The 22,727-nt window shown below is 49.4% G+C and overlaps 2 protein-coding genes across 3 annotated transcripts; both read left to right on the top strand.

Moving 5' to 3' along the window:
* The first annotated feature begins 9,805 nt into the window (after window positions 1-9,805).
* IER3 (immediate early response 3) lies at window positions 9,806-11,218 on the top strand. The gene is made up of 2 exons (XM_032424897.1): window positions 9,806-10,040; window positions 10,136-11,218. Exons 1-2 carry the CDS (start codon window positions 9,831-9,833, stop codon window positions 10,394-10,396), a joined length of 471 nt encoding a protein of 156 aa, XP_032280788.1. The 5' UTR covers window positions 9,806-9,830; the 3' UTR covers window positions 10,397-11,218.
* Window positions 11,219-11,467: 249 nt separating this feature from the next.
* FLOT1 (flotillin 1) lies at window positions 11,468-22,703 on the top strand. Of its 2 annotated transcripts, none has more exons than XM_032424791.1 (13): window positions 11,468-11,639; window positions 11,833-12,026; window positions 12,342-12,417; window positions 12,505-12,595; window positions 12,835-12,978; window positions 13,115-13,234; window positions 13,323-13,418; window positions 13,643-13,795; window positions 18,841-19,022; window positions 19,205-19,250; window positions 19,368-19,505; window positions 19,758-19,922; window positions 21,534-22,703. In XM_032424791.1, exons 2-13 carry the CDS (start codon window positions 11,984-11,986, stop codon window positions 21,561-21,563), a joined length of 1,284 nt encoding a protein of 427 aa, XP_032280682.1. In that variant the 5' UTR covers window positions 11,468-11,639; window positions 11,833-11,983; the 3' UTR covers window positions 21,564-22,703. The 2 variants fall into 2 exon arrangements, with proteins under 2 accessions (XP_032280682.1, XP_032280683.1); XM_032424792.1 differs by having other exon boundaries at window positions 11,970-12,026.
* Window positions 22,704-22,727: the final 24 nt, after the last annotated feature.

Consider the following 22,727-nt stretch of genomic DNA (forward strand, 5'->3'; position numbering starts at 1 on the left):
CCCCTCTCCTGCTATGTAACGCCTCTGTGCCGTCTCTTCACTTGTAAAACAGATGTTATAATGGCCCTCTTTTCAGAGGCTTACCATGAATACTAGACGAATTTGAACATGGAATTGAACCCAGGTGAACTAGCTCCAGACTCCACTCTCTGGCCAATATGCCATACTGCTGGGCTTCGGAATGAGGTCGACCAGAGTTCCAGTCTAACTCTTAACTACTTTATAGTTACGCAGTCTTGGGAAAGGGAGCTGCCTCATGGAACCTCTCATTGTCCTCATCTGTAAAATGAGGGTATAAATAATAATAGTAGGGGGGCGCCAGGGTGACTCAGTCAGTTAAGCATCAGACTTCTGATTTGGGCTCAGGTCATGATCTCAGGGATGTGAGACTGAGCCCCGTGTCAGGCTCCACACTCAGTGGGGAGTCTGCTGGGGATTCTCTCTCTTCTTCTGCCCCTACCCCCCTCAAATAAATACATAAATCTTAAAAATAATAATAGTAGGGGTTTGTGAAGGCTTAATGAATTGATTTATGTATAGCAGTCAGAAAGAACAGTGCCTACAAGTCTAACAGTGTGGGCTCGTGTTACTGTACATGATGCCACGGGACTTGTGCAGAGCCACGTAGCAGAAACTGAGTGGGGAGCGAGGCAGACAGAGATACTGAGCCATACGGTGGCCTGGGGGGGCAGGCAGGGTATGTTCCTGGACCTGCTGCAGATCCAAGGGAAACTGCTGCGGCATCCTGAGGACGCGCCGGTTCTTTAGGGGAGAGGCTGCTAACCAAGGAGGTAGTTGCATTCCGGCCCATCCTTGGCCCCTGAGGTAACCTGAGAACCTGTTCTCTGAGGAAGAAATAATTTTCACTTGGCAGATTTGGTAGACAGGGATTTTTTGTTTGTTTTGTTTTGTTTTTTAAGTAAGCTATACTTAGCCCAAAGTCGGGCTTGAACTCACCACCCTGAGATCAAAAGTTGCATGCTCTACCAACTGAGCCAGCCAGCCGCCCCAGCAACAGAGATGTTTTGAGGCAGCTTCCTTAAACAGTTCTGTCAAAGAATAAAGTGGTAAATTGCTCTGGAAAACAACATGGCAATTTCTTATAAAGTTAAATCTACACATAATTATACTACTCCTAGATATTTTCTCAAGAAAAATAAGAACACATGTCCACAAAAAGGGTTGTATAAAACGTTCATAGTAGCTTTATTTGTAATAGCCGAAAAGAATAAAAAACCACAAATGTCCACCAATGGTGAAAAAGTAGCCAAATGTAGTATGTTTATACAATGGAATGCTATTCAGAAATCAAAAAGAAAGATCTACTGATTCATGCAAGAACATGGGAGAATCACAGAGATATTATACTGAGCAAAAGAATCCAGACACAAAAAAGAGTGCCTAGTATAATTTTATTTATCTGGCATTTTAGAATAGGCAAAACTACAGAAATGGAAATCAGAGCAGTGGTTGCTGGGGCTGGGAGTAGAGAGAGGATATTGACTACAAAGGGGCATGAGGCAATGGAAATACTCGATATCATGATTGTAGTGACATTTGCACAATGTACAAGTTTGTCAAAACTCATCAAACTGTACTCCTAAAAAGGATGCATCTTACTATATGTAAGCTATACTTCAAAATGCTTGGCTTTTAATAAAGACGCCATACTGCTGGGCTTCGGAATGAGGTTGACCAGAGTTCCTACTCTTTCACATAGGATTTGCTATCTGCATAGCAAATCCTATGTGAAAGAGTAGGAGTCAGAAACAGGATGAACACAACCCACAGGGACGGGTTGGGAATATCGGCTTTATACATTTCTTCTGATTTTCTTTAAATGCTGACAATTTAATAACTTTTTTTTTTCCTTGTCAAAATTTCCTGGCATCAAAATGGCTTCATTACAGTATCTGGTGGTGGTGACCAGAAAGGGTAATAGCATCAGAAAGATCAATAGACAGGGACACCTGGGTGGCTCAGCCAGTTAAGCGTCCGACTCTTGTTTTCGGCTCAGGTCATGATCTCAGGGTTGTGAGATGGAGCCCCGAGTCAGCTTCCACGCTCAGCAGGGAGTCTGCTTGAGATTCCCCCTCTGCCTCTCCCGATAGTGCTCTCTCTCTCTCAAATAAATAAATGCATTTTAAAAAAAAAAAGATCAATAGACAAATGACTATAACTGTGTTTGATGCCTCAAGAGGTTTATGTACAAAGTAGGTGGACTAATACTACATGCGGGAGTCAGGAGACTCAGGAGATTTCTCAGGAGAATGGAGAGGAAAAAGAAGAAATCACATGTGTGAAGGGTCCAGTGGGTAAGAGTTCGGCACATGTGAGAGAAAGCACAAAATCAGACGTAGTGCTTTATCTCGGGCACTGGGACAGCTTTGGGGGTGTTGAGAGAGAAAGCCTGGACGAAGTTGCCCGGATTCGGGTTGAGAAGCCAGTGCAGCGCCGCTAGAGAGTTTGGGGCACAGAAGTCGGCAGGCAGACACTGACTTGGTCAAGTCCATCTTTTAACGGAAAGCTCTGGGGAAGACAGAGAAGATGGACTGTGGGCAGGAGACTTAGGAAGGTTCTTCGTGGCCCATCCTTGTCATAATTTCCACTGAAATAAAATGTGCCTTTCTGGTAGTGGACTGTTCTGCATGCCAAAAGTATTAGGTAAGTCTCAGTTAGTATAAATCAGCCCTGAGGATAGCTCAGCTGCCCAGTACTTTGGGAGCCCCTGTTTCTTTCCTGAACTGGGGAACCCTAGCTCCCAAGCAACCCCTTAGTTCAGGCTCCCAGGGGTAGCACCACTCGGTCTGTTTCAGATACAGCAGTTGCAGGACCAAACCCAAACAGTCATGGTTCATGGCGGAGATCAACAGGCCCAAGGGACACAGTATTCTCAGCCTCCCCTTGTGAGCAATCCCCTTCTGTGCTGGGTGGGATTTCCAACCTGGGGAAAAAAACTGACCAATGTCTGGGAAGGGAGACTGTCATAGAAGGGTAGGGTCAGGGCCACCCCGGAGCCAGGATGACGGCAACATGAGGCCCAGACACTCCAGGGAATCCGTGAGGCCATGGAGAGAAAACATGAGGGAAAGCAGGGTTACAGTCGTCCTGGCCCAGCTTCCTCTTTCATGAGCTCATGGTAAAAAGCCAGGCCGGGCAGGAGGGGGCCAGAGATTGAGCGAGTGTGTTTTTTCCCTAACTTGGTTCTGAGTCACACAGGCACCTACCCTTCCCAGAAAACCGCTTCAGGGCTCACCCCCGGGCAGCCAGTCAAGAAGCCCCAGCGCTAACACGCGAGACAGCCAGGCAGGAACTGGAGACCTGCCAGCCGGCAGCACTCATCCCACCCCCAGAGGCCTCTCCCAACCTTCAAAGAAAAGAGCCTATGGCAGCTGTGTTGGGAGTAGGAGGGAGCCTTAGTTTAACTTTTGAGAACCTATGGGAGACGTTGTTGAATCATGGGGTTGCAGAGGAGGGCGAGAGCCTTTAATCTAAGCAGCTGACTTTACAGATCAACTCATCCAGTAAATACAGGGTGTCTGAAAAGGCCGGACAAAGGGGGAAATACTTTATTTGTTGCACTTTACCCTCCCTCACCACCCCTATTGTGCTTTGAATTAAATCACCATCATACTCTCCAATGCTGATGTGGGAGCGCTCTACAGAGAGAGGCAAGCTGCTTCCCATATGAAGTCCCAGCTCTGTAACATTAATGGATTAAAGGGCCCTACATTCCCAGCCTTTGCATTCAGCTGGTAGTGATGGAGAAGCACAGTTCGAGGCACTGAATACAGAGCAGTGAACAAGATGGATAAAGTCCTGTTCTCATGAAGTTATTACCCGGTAGGAAACTGAGACCAAAGGGAGGAGCTACAACACCGGGCCCTGGGAAGCCAGCGTTGGCAGAACAACAGGCACACTGGGTCCCTTCTCAGCTCCCCACTCTCAGCAGCCTCCAGGGAATGTGGGTTGAGTTGAGCTGAGCTAGGAGGGGCCAACCTGCATCCCAAGGCAGGGGATACCATGTTCTCTTGTGACCTTGCCTTGGTGCTCCACGCACTCTTGCCTTCCTTTTGCATCAGGGAAAACTGCCAGGGACTGATCTTGACCCTCCTAAGGCCCGAATCGTTGTCTCTGATGGCCATTTATTAACTTGCTGCCAAGAACTCACCACCCCACCCTACCGCCATGCCTCTGGCAAGAATTGTTCCAACAAGAACATGTGCACATGGGGCCAGGGGGAGGGTATTTAAAATCAGTCACATTGGCCCAACAAGAACTAGGAATGCAGAAGTCTCTGCTTCTTTGGAGAAAAGAAAAAGCCACAAAACCTGCAATGAGATGGAGAGGGAAGGAAGGGGGGAATGAAAACAGAAAGAGAAATTCTATCTCCTGATGATCTTAGCAGTTGGAGGCTATTTTGTCATCCTGGTCTCCTACTCCCGGGTTAGCTCACTGCTGCCCACATCTCCTCCAAAGCAGTCCCTCCTCGGATAATAATAATAGTGGCCGTCACAGAATAGGCACCTGCTATGTGCTTAGGAGCATACACTCGTACCCTTAATCCTCACCTTAAACCTTAAAACCAATATGCCCATTTTGCAATTAAGGAGACATTTTCAGAGAAGTAGCTGGCCCAGTATCATGTAGTTAATAGGGGAATTAACTACAGAATAGCAGAGCCGGAATTTAAACCCAGTTTCCTCTAACACCACCAGATTCTAATATGCTCTTTTCACTACACCATGTCTCCTTTCTATCACAAATCCATCTCAAGTCAACAAAGTTACTGAACATCTACCAAATGCCAGGTGCCGCTGAGCTTTCAGTTTCTATTTCCTGAGTCCCCTGACTCCAGCCCTCTACCTGTTTCCCTTTTTCAAATGCTCCCACTTCTAAATATCTGTCTCCCTCCCATTACCATTGCCCCCATTCTAGACTTCGGTCAGCAATGTAGCAGAACTCTAGGTGGGCCGGCAGGCATGACTCACTCTCACGCCAGGGATTTACAGAGCGAGGGCCGGTGCTTTGCCATCCGTCACCTGCACAGTTATTCCCAATTTAATGGCAGATCCTCCTGAGCCACAATTGAACATCCAGCATCTCCTCTTCGGAGAGGAAGCATTTGGTGGGGGGTGGGGGGGGGGGGGGGAACCTCTGAAAGGACACACAGCTGGACAAACAGACACCTCTGAGGGTGAGGGGTAGCTCCTCAGAGGAGATGGATTTAAGAATATTTGTTAACCCCCTACTGGGTGAAAGGCCAAGTACTAGAGATACCACCAAGATACCACGAGAAAAAGAGCGGATGTGGTCCTGTATATTTATGGAGATTATATTCCAGTGGGGGGAGACAAACAACAAAAAGTAAACAAATACATAAAATGATTCCCCATGTAGCAAGTGTTGTAAGAAAATGAACAAGGGGCTAAGAAAGAGGTTGGTGGGAGGTCAAGATCACAGGTCAAATGAGGGAAAGGAAGGATCATAGAAATCTTGGGGAAGATGGGGAGGAAATGAGGAGCAGTGAGAGCAGTGAAATGGAAAGGGGCCAAGGGCCTGTTTCCCTAGGATTAGGGCAGTGAGAACTGGTCCAGCTGCCGGTCTCAGCCCCTGGCCCTTCCTGGCCTTAACTCATCCCCCAGCACTCACCCCCACACCCTTTCATTGGCTTAATGATTCACTCTCAACCTTTCCCTAGCTTCCTGTATGGTGGAGGGGGGGCGGATGAGGCAGAGCCATGGGTCTCTGAGGGTGGAGGAACAGGGATGAGATTGGTTGAGAAGGAATGGCGAGCAGTCTGAGTTTTCTGGTTCTTCTCTGTCCCATTCTGGTCTTGCCACAAAGAAAGGTCTCTTTGTGCCAGGAGGACGGTAAAGATAACTAGGCCCAGCTGGAGGCCCAGATTCCAGATGTGGGAGGTAGTGGTGAAACAAGATCCTGACATCCCTCTTCATTTCCCCTCCCCTGCCAAATGCCCTAGAGAAATTTTCCATCATAAACAAGTTGTGCATTCCTGACCTTGGGTGCCCCCCACTCTGCCTCCCACCAAGCCATTTTCTTCCATCATCACTATCCCCCCCACACCCCCAATTTATATCTGTGTGAACATGTATGTGGGCCCATCCACATATGCAAGTAGTCTTGTATTCATGTTAATCACTGTGTAGTATGCAGGTTGCCTTGGAATAAGGGTGTAGGTCAGTGTGCAGGCTCACTGCTTGGGTGTAAAAACAATGATGATGGCAGGTGTGAAAGGCAGGTATGGGAAAGGGACGTGTCTCTGTAGAAGAGGTGTGTTTTATGCTGGTCAGGAAGAAGTATGTAACCCAGGAGTGTCGATAGCAGTCATGGGTATAAAATAAAGCGACATAGAGGCCCAGGAAGCAGTTGTATCTACAGCAACAATGTATCTACTGGAGCCCAAATGTGGGGATGTCCCTATTTGCATCCCACACGTCCTTGCTGGAGAAATGCCATTAGGTGTTCCTTGTTTGGTGTGTAAGAATTGTCCCAGGGCGCCTGGGTGGCTCAGTTGGTTGAACGACTGCCTTCGGCTCAGGTCATGATCCTGGAGTCCCTGGATCGAGTCCCGCATCGGGCTCCCTGCTCGGCAGGGAGTCTGCTTCTCCCTCTGACCCTCCCCCCTCTCATGTGCTCTCTCTCATTCTCTCTCTCTCAAATAAATAAATAAAATCTTTAAAAAAAAAAAAAAAAAAAAAAAAAAAAAAAAAAAAAAAAAAAAGAATTGTCCCAGCTGTTCTTAAGATGCTAAAAATTTGTATGTGGGGTTTGAAAGAGTGTATCTGTGTCTCAAAGCTTAGGGTGACCCAGCCAGGGTGTGAATACCATATGTGCATTTATGGTTCTGCATTTTCAGCTTTCATTTAACAAGACCGTTGAGCAACTGCTCCAGGTAAGGCACCGCGCTGGGTTTCATGCAGGGCACAGAGACACGGGTGACACAGCCTGTAACGGAAGAGATCGTACGTGTGCTCCGCGTGCACCAGGCATAATGTGATCTGGAGTAAAGACCGAGCCAGATGCCTGTCAAATCCCTGGAGTCAGCCTTGATGCCTTCATGCTCTTGCTGTCGGCACCCCACCCTCCACGCCCCAGGTTCTAATGATTCCCATCTCATTGCTAACTCGCTGTGGTCTCATGCTAGGAATGTCTCTCACTGCCACCCCTCCTCTTGGTTCCCTCTTCCGTGGCCCATCTCAGGCTCTTGTTACCTTCCACCTGAACCCTTCCAATAGCCTCCTATCCCCTGCCTCAGTGTCTCCCCATCCAGGGCATACTTGTCATCCTACTTAGTTCCCAGCTTGAACTACCCTCCTTTTATATCCTTCCGTGACCCTCAGAATCCAGAATCTAGAGTCAAACTCGATCTCCTGGCCTGGAGCTTCAGCTAAGCTCTCCCCACTCTGCCCACCTCCTTTCCCAAATCATTATTTCCCACTACTCCTTTACAGGAAACTTACTGTAAGATTGTTTTTCTTGTGATTCCCCAAACACATCCTGTACTTTTCCAGCTCAAGGCCTTTGCTGATTCCATTCTCTTCCTCACAGTCATATTCCACATCTGACTCTGTGGTATCCCACCCTGTGAACCCACTGTTCAGTCATCTCAAATGCCACTCTTTCATGAAGCTTCTCCTGATTGATTAGCAGACGGGAACACTAGTTCCTTTGGGTCTCCCCTGTACACTTAGCGTTCAGTTTCCTTAAGACCCTCAAGAGAGGGACGCCTGGGTGGCTCAGTCGGTTAAGCGACTGCCGTCGGCTCAGGTCATGATCCTGGAGTCCCAGGATCGAGTCCCGCATCGGGCTCCCTGCTCAGTGGGGAGTCTGCTTCTTCCTCTGACCCTCCTCCCTCTCGTACACTCTCTCTCTCACTCTCTCTCTCTCTCTCAAATAAATAAAATCTTAAAAAAAAAAAAGACCCGGGCGCCTGGGTGGCTCAGTTGGTTAAGCGACTGCCTTCGGCTCAGGTCATGATCCTGGAGTCCCTGGATCGAGTCCCGCATCAGGCTCCCTGCTCGGCAGGGAGTCTGCTTCTCCCTCTGACCCTCCCCCCTCTCAAGTACTCGCTCTCTCTCATTCTCTCTCTCTCAAATAAATAAATAAAAATCTTAAAAAAAAAAAAAAAAAAAAAGACCCTCAAGAGAGTTCTCCTGGTCGGCGTCCCTCCCCACGCATAGGGTGAGGTGCCGGCTGAGTCTGGCTTGCCTCACTCAGCAGCCCATACACTGAAACCAACCTCAGTACTTTCAACAGGAGCTTTTTTTTTTTTTTAAGATTTTATTTATTTATTTGACAGAGACACAGCAAGAGAGGAAACACAGGTGGGGGGAGTGGGAGAGGGAGAAGCAGGCTCCCCGCCGAGCAGGGAGCCTGATGCGGGGCTCCATCCCGACCCTGGGATCATGACCTGAGCCGAAGGCAGACTCTTAATGACTGAGCCACCCAGGTGCCCCTCAAGAGGACCTTTAACAGGGTGCCTGGCACCAGTAAATGCTCAAAGGATGTTAAATTGTGTGTCCATGAGCAGCTGTCTCTAAGGCAGTTATGAAAATACACCAGTTCTCTTAAGTTATTACCACTACCACATTTGCATAATGTCTCACAGTTTAAAGTGGTCTTTACATAGATATTGTTATTTTTTCTATTACGACAAGGACAAATCTGGGTGGCTGCTAACCTCTTGCCTTTGTTTTGTAGCACCAGCCTTATGTGAGCTTTTCTGCACACATCTGCGTAGGTAGCTTTATTGTGTTGCCCCTGCGAAGTCTCTGCACTTTTGCTCTGTGTATGTGCATGGTAAAGGGGAGCAGGATAGGCCACCCCAAAATGTGCCACTTTGGCATGTGAATTATTTTGAGCTGAAGGCAATCAACACCCAGCAGACTCGGGGGGGAAAAGCTTTTTACCTCTCCCTTAACTGCCTAGAAGAATTTAGATAGGGGCCTGAACCACAAAGACAGCTATTACCAGAGATAACTTTTTATCTAAAAGACTTACCTGCTAGGCAGGGCAAACATCTGACTCCCAAACATCTGCCGGTGAATTGCCCTCCTCCCTTTTGAAGCCCCAGGCCCCTGTTCCGTTCCTTAGCTCGAGATGGCATATAAACCTCAATTGCCTTTGAATCTCCTGGCTTCTTGGGCTCCTGAGGTACATAGTTAAATCTGTTTTTCTCCTGTTACTTACATCAATTTAATTATTAGACCAGCCCAAGAAGCTAGAAGGAAAGAAAGGACTATTTTTCTACCCCTACAATGTGGTGTGTGCTGAGACAGGCAACATCATGTCTGTGTGTACTAGTGTGTTCATTTCTCTGTCTTCTTGGCTATTTCTGTAATGACTTTCCTCTTGGCGAGCGTGTGTTTTCTATATGTAGCTACAAGTGTATGAATGTGCGTGTGTAACCGTAATTCCTTGACTCTGCTGGGTCACTATTGTCCCAGCATGGCCAGATTTGTCAGTCCTCCTGCCCCCCCAGAGATGGGGCCAGCGGCCCAACCACCTCCTAAGCTCTCTGCTGGCCGATCTCCAGCTACCACATGCCCTGACATGTGCCTGCAGCCCGGGATCTCACCCATCCCACTCACAACTCACACACTCACAACACACACTTCAGCGCTAGGTTGCACAGGCCAAGTCACCACCCCCTCTCTTTGCTTAACCGCCGGAATTTCCAGCTTGCTCCGGCCACCACTCCCAGCCGCGGGTGGAGTCGAGAAGGACCCGCCCAATTCTGGGGCGCACATAATTTGCTCGGCACCGCTGCCGGTCCGCAGTCGGCCTTCCGCTCCGCTCAGTGCGCAATGTGTCACTCTCGCAGCTCCCTCCCCACCATGACCGTCCTGCGGGCCCCGACCCCGGTCTCCTCCGCCAGCCCCGGACCCCGGCGGGGCTCTGGTCCGGAGATCTTCACCTTCGACCCTCTCCCAGAGCCCGCGGTGGCCCCTGCCGCGCGCCCCAGCGCCTCCCGCGGGCATCGGAAGCGCAGCCGTAGGGTCCTCTACCCACGCATGGTGAGTGTCGTGGAAGTGGGCAGCCGGAGGGGCAGGGGGAACGGCCGGACGCCGGGGTCCTCAGCCAACCTGTCGCCTTTGTTGTCTCTCTTCAGGTCCGGCGCCAGCTGCCAGTCGAGGATCCGAACCCTGCCAAAAGGCTCCTTTTTCTCCTGCTCACCGTCATCTTCTGCCAGATCCTGATGGCTGAAGAGGGCGTGCCGGCACCGCTGGCCCCGGAGGACCCCCCCAGCGGCGCAGCCCCCGCGCCCACCCCGGCGCCCCCGGTCCTCGAGCCCCTTAATCTGACCTCTGAGCCCTCGGACTACGCTCTGGACCTCAGCACTTTCCTACAACAACACCCGGCCGCCTTCTAACCGGGACTCCCCACATCCCCCCACTCAAAAGAATCCGAAAAACCAAAGAAACACCAGGTGTACCTGGTGCGCGAGAGCGTATCCCAAACTGGGACTTCCGAGGCAACTTAAACTCAAAACACTGCAGCGGAGACGCCAGCCCAAGCCTGGGAGGAAACGAGCACCTACACTCCGCACCGACACTCCCGGGCTAGGCCGCGTGGGGAAGAGCGTCATTAATTTATTTCTTACTGATCCTAATTAATATTTATATGTATTTATGTATGTCCCCCTAGGTGATGGAGGGGTGTATGTAATATTTATTTTAACTTATGCAGGGGTGTGAGATGTGCCTCCCTGCTGAAAATGCACAACTCTTGGTATTTGTTGAGCTTTGTGGGAAAGGTGGAGGCTGGGCGCTTTGGTTCTTCAGAACGAATGGAAAGGTCCTGGATCTGGGAGAGCGCCCGGGCTGAGAATCAAGGATGGTGGTGGGTCGTAGTTTAGGGACTGGTATTCCGTCCTCCAGGATTTCAGCTCCTTGGATCTACTGCTTTGGCGGACCATTGGGGATAAGGTCCTTGGCCTTCGATCTTCTCGAAGTTGCCCCCAAGGGGTGGCTAGGGTGTCGAAGGTCGGTGGGCTGTCAGCGGGCGGCTGTGGGGTCGCCCGGTATGTTCTGTGAACACAAATAAAGTCGATTTATTGTAAGTCATCTGAGTGTACGAATCTTTGCTAGCGGCGATTCCCCACCCCTCCCCGCCTTCCGGCGCCAAGGCCAGGCAGGCGGAGCTGGGGCCACGTCCCCAGCAGGCGCTCCGCCCCAGGTGACCGGATGCAGTCTTTCGTTGCCCAGTGTGCGGTTTTCCCAGTTACCGCGGGGCAAATCAGAGATGGGGCAATCTCCCCGGCCGTGGGTTGCAGGCTCACGGAGGTCACGTCCCGCTTCCCGGGGCGGAGCTCCCGGCCGGGGAAGGGGGGCGGCGGGGCTGGCTGCTCGCCCAGCGAGCGGGCCAGGCGGGGTAGGCCCGGCCGGAGGCGGGCTGCGGCCGCGAGCGCGGCTTGCCGGGAAAGGGGCGGGGCGGAGGGTGGCCCGCCGCGGGGGGGCGGGGTCGCGTCTGCCGCAGCAACAGGGTGCGGCCGAGTGAGGGGCGCGAGCGTCGGCCGGGCTGGCTGGAAGGCTGTCCCCTCCACCCCCCCGACCGCTGCTCCGCTCCCAGACCCGCTGCGCGCCCCGACCGGGCCGCCGCCCGCGTGCGGGCAGGTAGGTGGGGAAGGGAGATGTAATCGGACTGCGGAGGAGCAGGGAGGGTGCCGCAAGGTCTGGGGGCCTCTAGGCGCGGGAGAGCTTTATCAGAGGAGCGAGAAACTCCTCACCGAAGGCGGGAGGGGGAAGGGAGTGGCCGTAAGCCGGCGGGAGGCGGAGGGAGCAGCTGGGGACCTGTGCGACTTAACAGGGAAATGCCTTAGCGGACCCACGGGTGCGGAAGGGACTGGGCCCTGGTGGCTGGAGATTGGACGAGACTGACGGGAAAGAGAGAACATTCACTCCTGTGGACCCCGCCCGCAAAGGCTTTCTCTCCCTTTCCTCCAGCTTCAACCTGAGCCATGTTTTTTACCTGTGGCCCAAATGAGGCCATGGTGGTCTCCGGTAAGTAATGTTCTCTTCTCAGCCAGTGCCCCCCAAACCCTTGTGGTCCGGCCTCTACCCCTTACCCTTCTCCCTACCAGCTCCCCAGGCCCGGGCCTTCTGTCCACCCCACCCACGCACACACGCACCCCACCTCCATGGCTGCAAGCCACCCACTTGTGATTCCCAGTGCTGCCCTTCCAAGGCCCAGACTGCCTCCCCTCCAGCTCCCAGATTTCCTTGTGGGGATTATCCCCCACCCCACTCCAGTTTTTCAGTCTTCCATATTCTAGCCCTGCCCCTGCCACTGCGGTTTACTGCCCCCGCACCTTGCAGGTTTCTGCCGAAGCCCCCCAGTCATGGTGGCTGGAGGACGTGTCTTTGTCCTGCCCTGCATCCAGCAAATCCAGAGGTAGGTAGAAAAAGAACCAGGGAAGGGGAACCCCAGTTTTCTCTCTTTTCTTTTTTTCTCACTGTCCACTCCTTCTTTTTCCCATAGGATCTCTCTCAACACACTGACCCTCAATGTCAAGAGTGAAAAGGTTTACACTCGCCATGGGGTCCCCATCTCAGTCACTGGCATTGCCCAGGTGAGGCTTTCAGAGCCTTTCCCCACCAGAGTCCATTCCCTCATCACCTTCTTTGTCCCCAGACATTACGAATTTTCTGACCATGGCCTTCCCAATCTCTGGCTGCAGAGAAATGTCTCTGCTAAGTCTCGCCTTCTCCAGGGACTCCCAGGGCACTTGACTCTTCCATTCTCTTCCTGCTTCCTACCTGGCTTCATGAGACCTTCACCACACTTTCCCTATCCCTACTCTGGTTACAGGTGAAAATCCAGGGGCAGAACAAGGAGATGTTGGCGGCTGCCTGCCAGATGTTTCTGGGAAAGACGGAGGCTGAGATTGCCCACATTGCACTGGAGACTCTGGAGGGCCACCAGAGGGCTATCATGGCTCACATGACTGTGGAGGTGGGCTTGAGGGCAGGGAAAGATCTGGAAGAGATGCCAGAGTGAGTGGCACCTAAGGACCCTGCTAGTCTCTGGGAGACAGTAGCCAGAGGACTGAGAGCTTAAGTTCCTACTTCCCACCGTTCTGTTACCCTAGGAAATCTATAAGGACAGGCAGAAATTCTCAGAGCAAGTTTTCAAAGTGGCCTCCTCAGACCTGGTCAACATGGGCATCAGTGTGGTTAGCTACACCCTGAAGGACATTCATGATGATCAGGTAAACTTAGGTAGCTGATCCTCTCCAGTTCCCTGCCCCCATCTCTTAAACCCTCCCGAGAATTCTGATTGCTGCTTCTCTCTCACAGGACTATTTGCACTCCTTAGGGAAGGCTAGAACAGCTCAAGTCCAAAAAGATGCTCGGATTGGGGAAGCAGAAGCCAAAAGAGACGCTGGGATCCGGGTGAGAGAGATTCCACTTGGGGGAATCACTTGGTCACCGTGGGCTTCTTGGGCATGCAGCGGGAGAGGGGATGGAAGGGGCACAACTGAGTGAGGGCTTGTAGAGCCGGGTTGGCAGAGGAAATAGATGAGGCCACGTGCAGGGGAGCCTGGTGAGGAGCAGGCTCTCCCCCTGGGGCCTTCTTCTCCCTGCTCTAATTTCCTCCCTGATTTCTGTGTGGACAGGAAGCCAAAGCTAAGCAGGAAAAAGTGTCTGCTCAGTACCTGAGTGAGATCGAGATGGCCAAGGCGCAGAGAGACTATGAGCTAAAGAAGGCTGCATATGACATCGAGGTCAACACCCGCCGAGCGCAGGCTGACCTGGCCTATCAACTTCAGGTCAGAGCTCTCACACTGGGCAGCTGGTTCCTCTCAAGCCCTCCGTCTTAGGCCACCACATTTTCTCATATTCTAACTCTGATCCCTTTATTCTGGCTCTACATTTCTGACCCAACTCCTCCATATGAGGAAGATTTGAAAGACCTAAGCATTTCAGTTGAAAAGCAAAGTAAAGGCCAAGAAGGGATATGGTCAGTAGGATGGGATCATATGTTTGGGCAGATTGTCTGCTGGGTAAGGGCACCTGGATGAGTGGCTGAAGCAGAGCTAAGATCCAGCCCATGCTCCACACTCGCCATGCTGTGCGAGGGGGCACCTTTTTCTGATTTTCCATGGGCTCGTAGCAGCCCTGGTGATCCAAGAAGGGCATGGGGAAGGAAAACATGGACTTGGGCTTTGAATCCTGCAAAGTGAGATATGGGCAGCCCTTGATATTGCAAGGTGGCATGGTCAGTCCTCCTTGTTTGCAGATTCTGTATTTGAGAATTTGCCTACTCACTCAAATTTACTGGTAACCCCAGAAACAGTCCTTGTGGCACCTTTGTGACCATTTGCAGACATGCACAGAGCAATGAAAAATTTGAGTTGCCTGATGTGCATTTGAGGTTGAACAAGATGTTCTGCCTTCTTGTTTCAGCTCTAATGATATAAAGTGTCATTTTCACAGTATATTTACTGCTACATTTTTTGATTTTGCTGTTTAAGATGGCCCCCAAACCTACTGCTAAAGTGTTAAGTGTTCCTGAGTGCAAGGAGGTTATGATATGCCTTATAGAGAAATTACATGTGTTAGATAAGCTTCTTGCAGGCATGAGTTATAGTGCTGTGGGCAGCAACTTCACTGTTAATGAATCAACAGTGTATATCACATAAGGTATCTTTAAACAGAAACACATATATAGCAAGGATATATACTGATCTGTCATGAACAGGGGCTCACAGGAACCTAACCGTATATTTCCCCTAATAACAAAATAAGTATTTGCTAATTCAGTATTCATGGCTACTTTATAGAACAGATCTACCATGAATAATGAGAATCAACTGTACTTTGAGACCTTTACCCAAAGGATAGCAATATTAGGAAATTTGTTTTTGCCAAGAGTTGGTATAGGCTTAAAGGATGATGAAGTACAAAACGGCTTTAGCTTATGATGTTAAGTTCCTGGTAGTTTGACAGGTAATTGAGTGTGGCATAGTACTTGGCTCCTCAGTGTGGTCTGCCTACCAGCAGCATCAGCATCACTGTGGAGCTTATTAGATACAAAATCTCCAGCTCCAGTCCTACTGACTGAATCAGAATCTGCATTGTTTTTTTTATTTTTTATTTATTTTTGTTTTTTTAAAGATTTTTTATTTATTCATTTGAGAGAGAGAGAGCAAGCAAGAGCATGAGCAGGGGGAAGGGGCAGAGGGAGAAGCAGGCTCCCCGCCCAGCAGGGAGCCCGATGTGGGACTCAATCCCGGGACCCTGGGATCATAACCTGAGCCGAAGGCAGACGCTTAACCGACTGAGCCACCCAGGCGCCCCTGCATTGATTTTTTTAAAGTAGGCTCCACGCCCGAACTGGGGCTTGAATGCATGACCGTGAGATCAAGAGTTGCATGCTCTACCGACTGAGCCAGCCAGGTGCCCCTAGAATCTGCATTTTAACAAAATCCCTAGGGGATTCATGTACACATTGGAGTTTGAGAAGCATTAACATAGTGGAAACCATTAACTTTTGCGTGGTCCTTAACCTAAATAGGCTTTCCTTATCTGTAAATCAAAGGATTGGGCTGGTTTGGGCTCTGTTCCAACTTTTATCAGTTCTTTATTTTGTGCCAGGCTTTGTGCTAGGTGCTTGGGGAAATAAGGATTCATTCAGCAAATACCTATTAAGTGCCTGCTATGTGCCAGACATTGTTCTGGAAGTGAGGATGTAAGTATGAATGAGACAGAAAGGATTCCTGCCCTTGTGGAGCGTATAACACAGGCAACAGCTAATAAGCAAGTAAATAACTCTCATAGGTTCTGATTATCTTGTTTAAATGCTATGAAGGAAATAGATAGAGTGATGAAAAAAACAGTGGAGAGGTACTATATTAGGTTGGGGGTGATCCAAAAAGCTTCAGTGAGGAAGTGATTTATGAGATAAACCTGAAGATGAGAAGAAGCCAGCAGTGTAAAGAGTTGTGGGCCAAGAGCATTCTAGGCTGTTCAGATAGAACTTTCTTTGATGATGGAAATGCTGTAAATCTGTGCTGTGATATTGAGTGCGTGAAATGTGGCTTGTGGAACTGTGGCTAGTGAAATGTGACTGAAGACAATTTTAAATTTTATTTAATTTTAATTAATTTTAGATATAAATAGCCATATGTGGTTAGGCAGAGGACCATCACATGCAAAGGCCCTGAGGTAGGAAAGAGCTTGGTGTGTCCCAAGAACAGAGAGGAGGGTTCTGATCTGGTGGGGCTGGTATGCTGTGAGTAAGATGGTGAGGCAGGCAGGGCCAGGTCACATAGGGTTCAGGTGGCCGTGTTGGAGACTTAGAAGAGAATTCAAAGCCCAGTGGAATGCTATTGGAGAACTTTAAGCAGGGAGGTGCCATGGTCTAATTTACATTTTTACAAGGATCATTCTGGCTGTTGTGTGGAGAATTGACTCTCAGAGGACAAGAGAGGAAGCAGGAAGATAAGTTGGAAGCTTTTTCAGAGATGATGGATTGAAAAAATACAGTTAATTGCACTCCCTCCAAAACCTCACTAAAAACACACACAGTGTGATGGAGAAGGAGAAAACAGATGGAGAGAATAGGATCAGAAGGAACAGAAAGCATAGTATCGTTTTGGAAGCCGGAAAGACATCGAAAGTAACTAAGCCAGTGGTACTTGATCAGTGGCTGGCACGATGTGACCATTGAATCTAAATGCTGACAGCCTCCCCTAACCCCCTTACCGCATTTGGCCCCCAGACACTCCCATCTTCCAAAGAAGTCATCAGAAGACTGTGCTGAGGAACATGACCAATCCAAAGGGAAAGACTTTAAGGATCCTGAATCATGGGTTCCTCAGCAGATGACCTGCGCAGATCACCCTGGAGTAAAGCTTAGAGTAAAGCTCAGAGTCAGCAAGCCTCAGCCACGTGCCCACAGTCACCCACACGCTCACAGTTTCCTTTCACTGTTTTAGACCTCCTTCACTGTGAGCAGCCAGCCAAGGATTACCTGATATATGAGGGAATCCTGCAGTGTTAAAGTCTGAGACTAAAACCACGAACAGCAAAACAGTTTGGAGGATACATACTATGAAGGGAGAAGAAAACTTAAAATTTTTTTTTAATATCCTCAGTGAAATAAGAGAAGAATTCACATCTAGAAAATCAGGGCATAGAACAGAAAACAAAAAAAGAGCTCTTAGAAATCAGTAGGATGGCAGAAATGAGGGGAAAAAAACACAGTGAAGAAATTCTAATGAATCTATGGATTTATTCATCTAATTCTAATAGATTTTAATTGTAATAAATTTATTAATCCTAACCTACAGATTTATTAATCTAATAAATCAACAGAATAAAGAAAATGGGAGGAAAATCACCAATGGAAAAAAATTTTTAATGTTTTATCTGTTCTGAAAGGTATGACTTTCTAGATTGAAATAGTCCACAAATGCACAATAAAACAACAATCCTGTGAAATTTCTTAACATGGAGAACAAAGAAAGGATCTAAAAGCTTCCAGAGAGAAAGAACAGGTCACAAAGGGTCAGGCATCAAAATGACTTCAGATTTCTCAAGAAGCTTGAAGACCATGGAGCAATAACTTCAAAATTCAGATAGAAAATGAATTCTAACATAGTAACCTGTACTCAATCTGTCATTCAAATAGAAAGAATAAAAATCTCAGAAAAGCAAGATCTCAAAAAACGTACTGCCCATGTACTTCTTCCAAGGAAGCTACTGAGGGTTATTTCATCAAAAGGTGGGCAGGAGGGGCTCCAACAGAGAGAGAGAGATCCTGCACACTGAGGGAGAGAGCAACTAGTCCAGTTCGGAACCGGTCTGAAATTTTAGGGTCAGAGATAGCACAGGGTGCCACATCCAGAAGCACCTTTCCTGTGGAGTGAACACATGGGTGCAGTAAAGGCAGGGGCATCATCTCTGCTCTTGATAAGACCCGCAGGGATGATGGTCCATGGCTGAGCCAGAGCAGCGGAGCAATAAAGAAGCATGTTCCTCTCTGGTACCTCTCCTCACCAAAATCTTGGCAAGAGCCTTCAGATCTCTGTACTCCACAGGAATAAGAAAATGAAATATACCTAAATAGGAGGAATTCTATGTGTACTTGTTCTTGTCAACATTTAGAATGTCCCTGGAAGAAGAATACAGAAGAAGCAGGTTATAATGGTTGCCTCTGAGGAAGGGAACAAGGTAGTTTGAGGAAATAAGTGGACACAAACCTTGCTTCTCACTGTTCATTTTTTTTTTCTTTGAATGTGTACCATTTACAAAAGATAAAAATGGAAAAGAGACATACACACCCCCCCACACACCACCAAACCAGTAGGAAGCTATTGCAGGGAGGGCTGGAGTTGATGGCGGCTTGCAGGAAGCTTACAGCAGCCCAGATGGAGAGAAGTGGATGGATTGGAGTGAGGCTGGAGGTGGAAGACGGCCACCATGCATCAGAGCCCTCCAGGTGCTCATACTCTAGAGAGGGACACTGCGGAGAAATAGACTATTATGGGAGCTCAACAGAGGGACACTTAGCCTGGCCTGAGGGAGAACAGGGACCGGATGCCAGCCCTATCCAGCTCTTGATGCCGAGGTTGCTTGGAAAACGTCCTACCCTCAGTGCTGCCTCTGAGGAGGATCAGGCCATCCCCCAACCCATGATTGGGATCCATATGGGAAATGGACTCCACTGGGCTGGCTGAGCCCACCAGGGACTGATTTCATGTACCTGCTCTATTTTTATATCTCACCCTGGAGCCCTGGCCCTGGCTTCTCTGCGTGGTGCCTGGGAGCTTGCTCTTCAGCTCTGATGTTGAGCATTGCTCCTACCCAGGTGGCCAAAACTAAGCAGCAGATCGAGGAGCAGCGGGTACAGGTGCAGGTGGTGGAGCGGGCCCAGCAGGTGGCAGTGCAGGAACAGGAGATCGCCCGACGAGAGAAGGAGCTGGAGGCCCGAGTTCGGAAGCCGGCGGAAGCTGAGCGCTACAAGCTGGAGCGCCTAGCTGAGGCAGAGAAGTAAATGCTCCCTCCCAGGCCCCTCCTAGTCCTTTACCACCTGCGTGCCCCCATATGAAGAGCTGAGGCCCTCCCTACCTGCACTCCTACGGAACGCGGGTTACAGAAGCCTGTGTCTCTCCAGCGGGGCCTGCCTCTCGCCTTTCCTCAGTGCCTCCCCCCACTTCCCTTTCTGTGCCCAGGTCCCAGCTGATTATGCAGGCTGAGGCAGAAGCTGAGTCTGTGAGGGTGAGTTAAGAGGTGGCTCTTGCTGGCCTGTGGAGTGAGTGGGGGTTGCTGTTTGAGCTGGGGTTACTTGTCCTTAACTACAGCCATCAGTACCACGGTTTCCTGTACCGTTCTCAGATGCGTGGGGAGGCCGAGGCCTTTGCCATAGGGGCTCGAGCCCGGGCTGAGGCCGAGCAGATGGCCAAGAAGGCAGAAGCATTCCAGCTGTACCAGGAGGCTGCTCAGCTGGACATGCTGCTGGAGAAGCTGCCCCAGGTCTGGAGGTTGTGTGGGCACCAGGAGAGGAACAGAACCAGGGATTGTAGGGTGGGGGGAAATGAGGGGCTTGGGGAGAACCAGGCTAGGGGACTCTAGATTAGGGGTGGGAATTATAAGCCAGTGACCGAAGTGAGGAAGAATGATCCTTAGAAAGTGAAGAAGATCAAGGATCTTGAAGCCCAGGGTAAGGCATTTTAGGAGGGGTGTGGTCAGACCACAGGTGCTGAGTGGGCATCTCTCACCTACCAGGTAGCAGAGGAGATCAGTGGTCCCTTGACCTCAGCCAATAAGATCACACTGGTGTCCAGTGGAGGTGGGACCATGGGGGCAGCCAAGGTGACCGGGGAAGTACTGGACATCCTGAGCCGCCTGCCAGAGAGCGTGGAGAGACTCACAGGCGTCAGCATCTCCCAGGTGAGGGTCTCTAGGGTGGGAGCTGTGGATTTTCTGTGAGTTTCTGGGTTCCTGGGGCATGTGATGCAGCAGGCCTAGTACTAGACCAGCACCAAGGAGGCTCGGGAGCCACTGACATTTTTGCTTTCTATATGCTAGACACAGTGCTAAGCTTCTTCTTCTTTTTTTTTTTTTAAAGATTTTATTTATTTACTGCAGAGAGAGAGAGAAAGCATGAGTGGGGGTGGGGGAGAGGGCGAAACAGACTCCCCGCTGAGCAGAGAACCTGATGCCAGGACCCTGGGATCATGACCTGAGCCTAAGACAGACACTTAACCAACTGAGCCACTCAGGCGCCCCCACAGCGCTAAGCTTCTACATAAATGGTTGCTTGGTTTTTTAAATCAAACCATCCTTTGGGTGTATGGTATTTTACAAAGTAAAGAAACAACTTGCAATATGTTAAGGAGCTGTGCCCCTGTCATACAGCTAGCTGGTAAAGCTAGATTTCAAAAACCCAGGCTGACTGTCTTCTAGAGCCTTGTGGTCACCCCACCAGTACAAGGAACTGGTTGCAGCCTGTTGACAATTGATTCCAAGGCATATCATGGCTTTTCTTGGTGCCTGTCTATTCACCTATAGATTATGATAGAGGTCAGAGAGCCGGCTCTGGAACCATACTGTTGTGGTGTGAATCCTGGCTCCAGTGCATGCTAGCTGTGACCTTAGACAAGTTAGCTATTTCTCTGTACCTCTTTCCTCATCTTAAAATCGGGTTAATAATAGCATCTACTCTATTGAATTGTTAAGGGGATTAAATGAGTAAATATTTTCAGTGTTTAGGACAGCGCTTGGCACATACTATATATGAGTGTGCTTAAAAAGTGATATAGGGGCGCCTGGGTGGCTCAGTTGGTTAAGCGTCCAACTCTTGGTTATGGCTCAGGTCGTGATCTTAGGGTCCTGGGATAGGCCTGCGTTGGGCTCTACACTCAGTGCAGGGTCTGCTTGTCCCTCTCCCTCCCCCTGTGCTCTTCCCCCTGCTTGTGCACATTCTCTCTCTCTCTCTCTCTCTCAAAGTACCTTTAAAAAAAAAAATTACAGGGGCGCCTGGGTGGCTCGGACATTTGAGCGTCTGCCTTTGGCTCAGGTCATGATCCCAGGGTCCTGGGATCGAGCCCCACATCGGGCTCCCTGCTCAGCGGGAGGCCTGCTTCTCCCTCTCCCTCTGCCTGCTGCTTCCCCTGTTTGTGCACTCTCTGTGTCAAAAATAAATAAAATCTTAAAAAAAAAAATTATATATATATAAGTGAAAGCAGTAGACCATACCAGTGACCTTCAAGCTGGGTTCCTTGGATCCTTCTTGAGGCCGGCATTGAAAGCACTGAAAGATTAGGAGCTAAGGAGGGTCTGTGCAAGCAGGGCTCTAGCCCCCTCCACTCCTTTTCAGTGATTGTTGCTGTATAATGGTCCTAATTACTGCTTGACAAGAGGGTAGGGTAGGGCGGCAGAAAAAAACATCTTAGAAGACTTCTGGAAATGTGTGTCGTCCCTGCGGCCCTCATCCAAATGGGGATCTGGGAGAACAGGGTACAGGGTTCCCAAGTGTCATCCCTTTTGTCTTTTTACCAGGTTAACCACAAGCCTTTGCGAACAGCTTGAGCCAACCGTTGCCAATGCCTAGCCTCATGGTTGCCACAATGGTCCCCATACTGCATGCAGAGCTGGCTTCCCTGAGCATGCCCTTGACAGTGGGGTTTCACCCCTCATCTCCTTGCCAAATAGCCTTGTGGCTTACCTTGGAGGGGAAGGGTTACTCTTCCCAACCCCACACTGCCAAGACTACCAGTCCCCCAGGGGTTCCGTGCCAGCCTTCTGATTATCCTACTCACCCCCAATTTAACTTCCTAATTAGACTGTGTGTACCTATGGTCTGGAATTTTCCTGACCAAAACTGAGGGATGGCCTGGAGGTTCTCAACTTTGTCAAATCAACTGCTGTTAAAAGGTAGTAATGCTGATTAACTTAATAAAGCAGAACTCATTCAAAATGAACGCTGGAATGTAGCTTATTCCCTTCAATAGACTTTTTAGAATGGGAGAAGTTACCTTGTACACTGTTAAAATTGTACAACTTTTTTTCTGCAAAATTTGGTTATAGGCAGAAAAAGCATACTGAAATGGAAGAAGTGGTGAGACTTGAACTAGTCCCCAGAATTACTGAAAATAGGGCCAAGGAAAATTATAGACTTAAATTTCCAGGGTAGCTCTGAGACTTACTTTGTGTACTTAGAAGCATGTTGTATTAGGTGGAAGTGTTACTTTAGAATGGGACCGTTACGTGATATCCCCCACTGGTTATCTTTCCTTTATGTTAATGAGAAAATCCCAAAGGGTAAGAGAAAACAGCAAGATACCATAACCCAAATGAACCCTGGATGTGCTATACACTGGAAGTGGGGCAGTAATAGCTTTCAGCTCTGCACTTACAAGATTCTCCTGGACTACTGTTAAAATAGATTGCTAGTTAACTGGTTTCTGGCTCAGTACTTCTGGGTAGGCCTGAAGATCTCCATTTCTCCAAGTTCCAAGAGGATGTCGATGGTCTGGGAACCACTTATGCCCTATTTTAACATTCATCTCAATTCCCGCTTCTGTCCATTGATCCAGTATCTGAGCCTGTGCCTATCCCGGTTATTGAGGCTGTTAGTGAAGGTGGTGGGGTGGTTTGGGTACCGGGGTTAAGATAGGAGGGTCAATTAAGTGTAAGGATAATCTCAGTTTATGGAGAGCTAAGTTTATGTGTAGCTGAACGTGAGCCTCATGT

This window comes from Phoca vitulina, unplaced genomic scaffold, assembly GCF_004348235.1.
Source record: "Phoca vitulina isolate PV1807 unplaced genomic scaffold, GSC_HSeal_1.0 scaffold31, whole genome shotgun sequence".
Taxonomy (NCBI): Eukaryota; Metazoa; Chordata; class Mammalia; order Carnivora; family Phocidae; genus Phoca; species Phoca vitulina.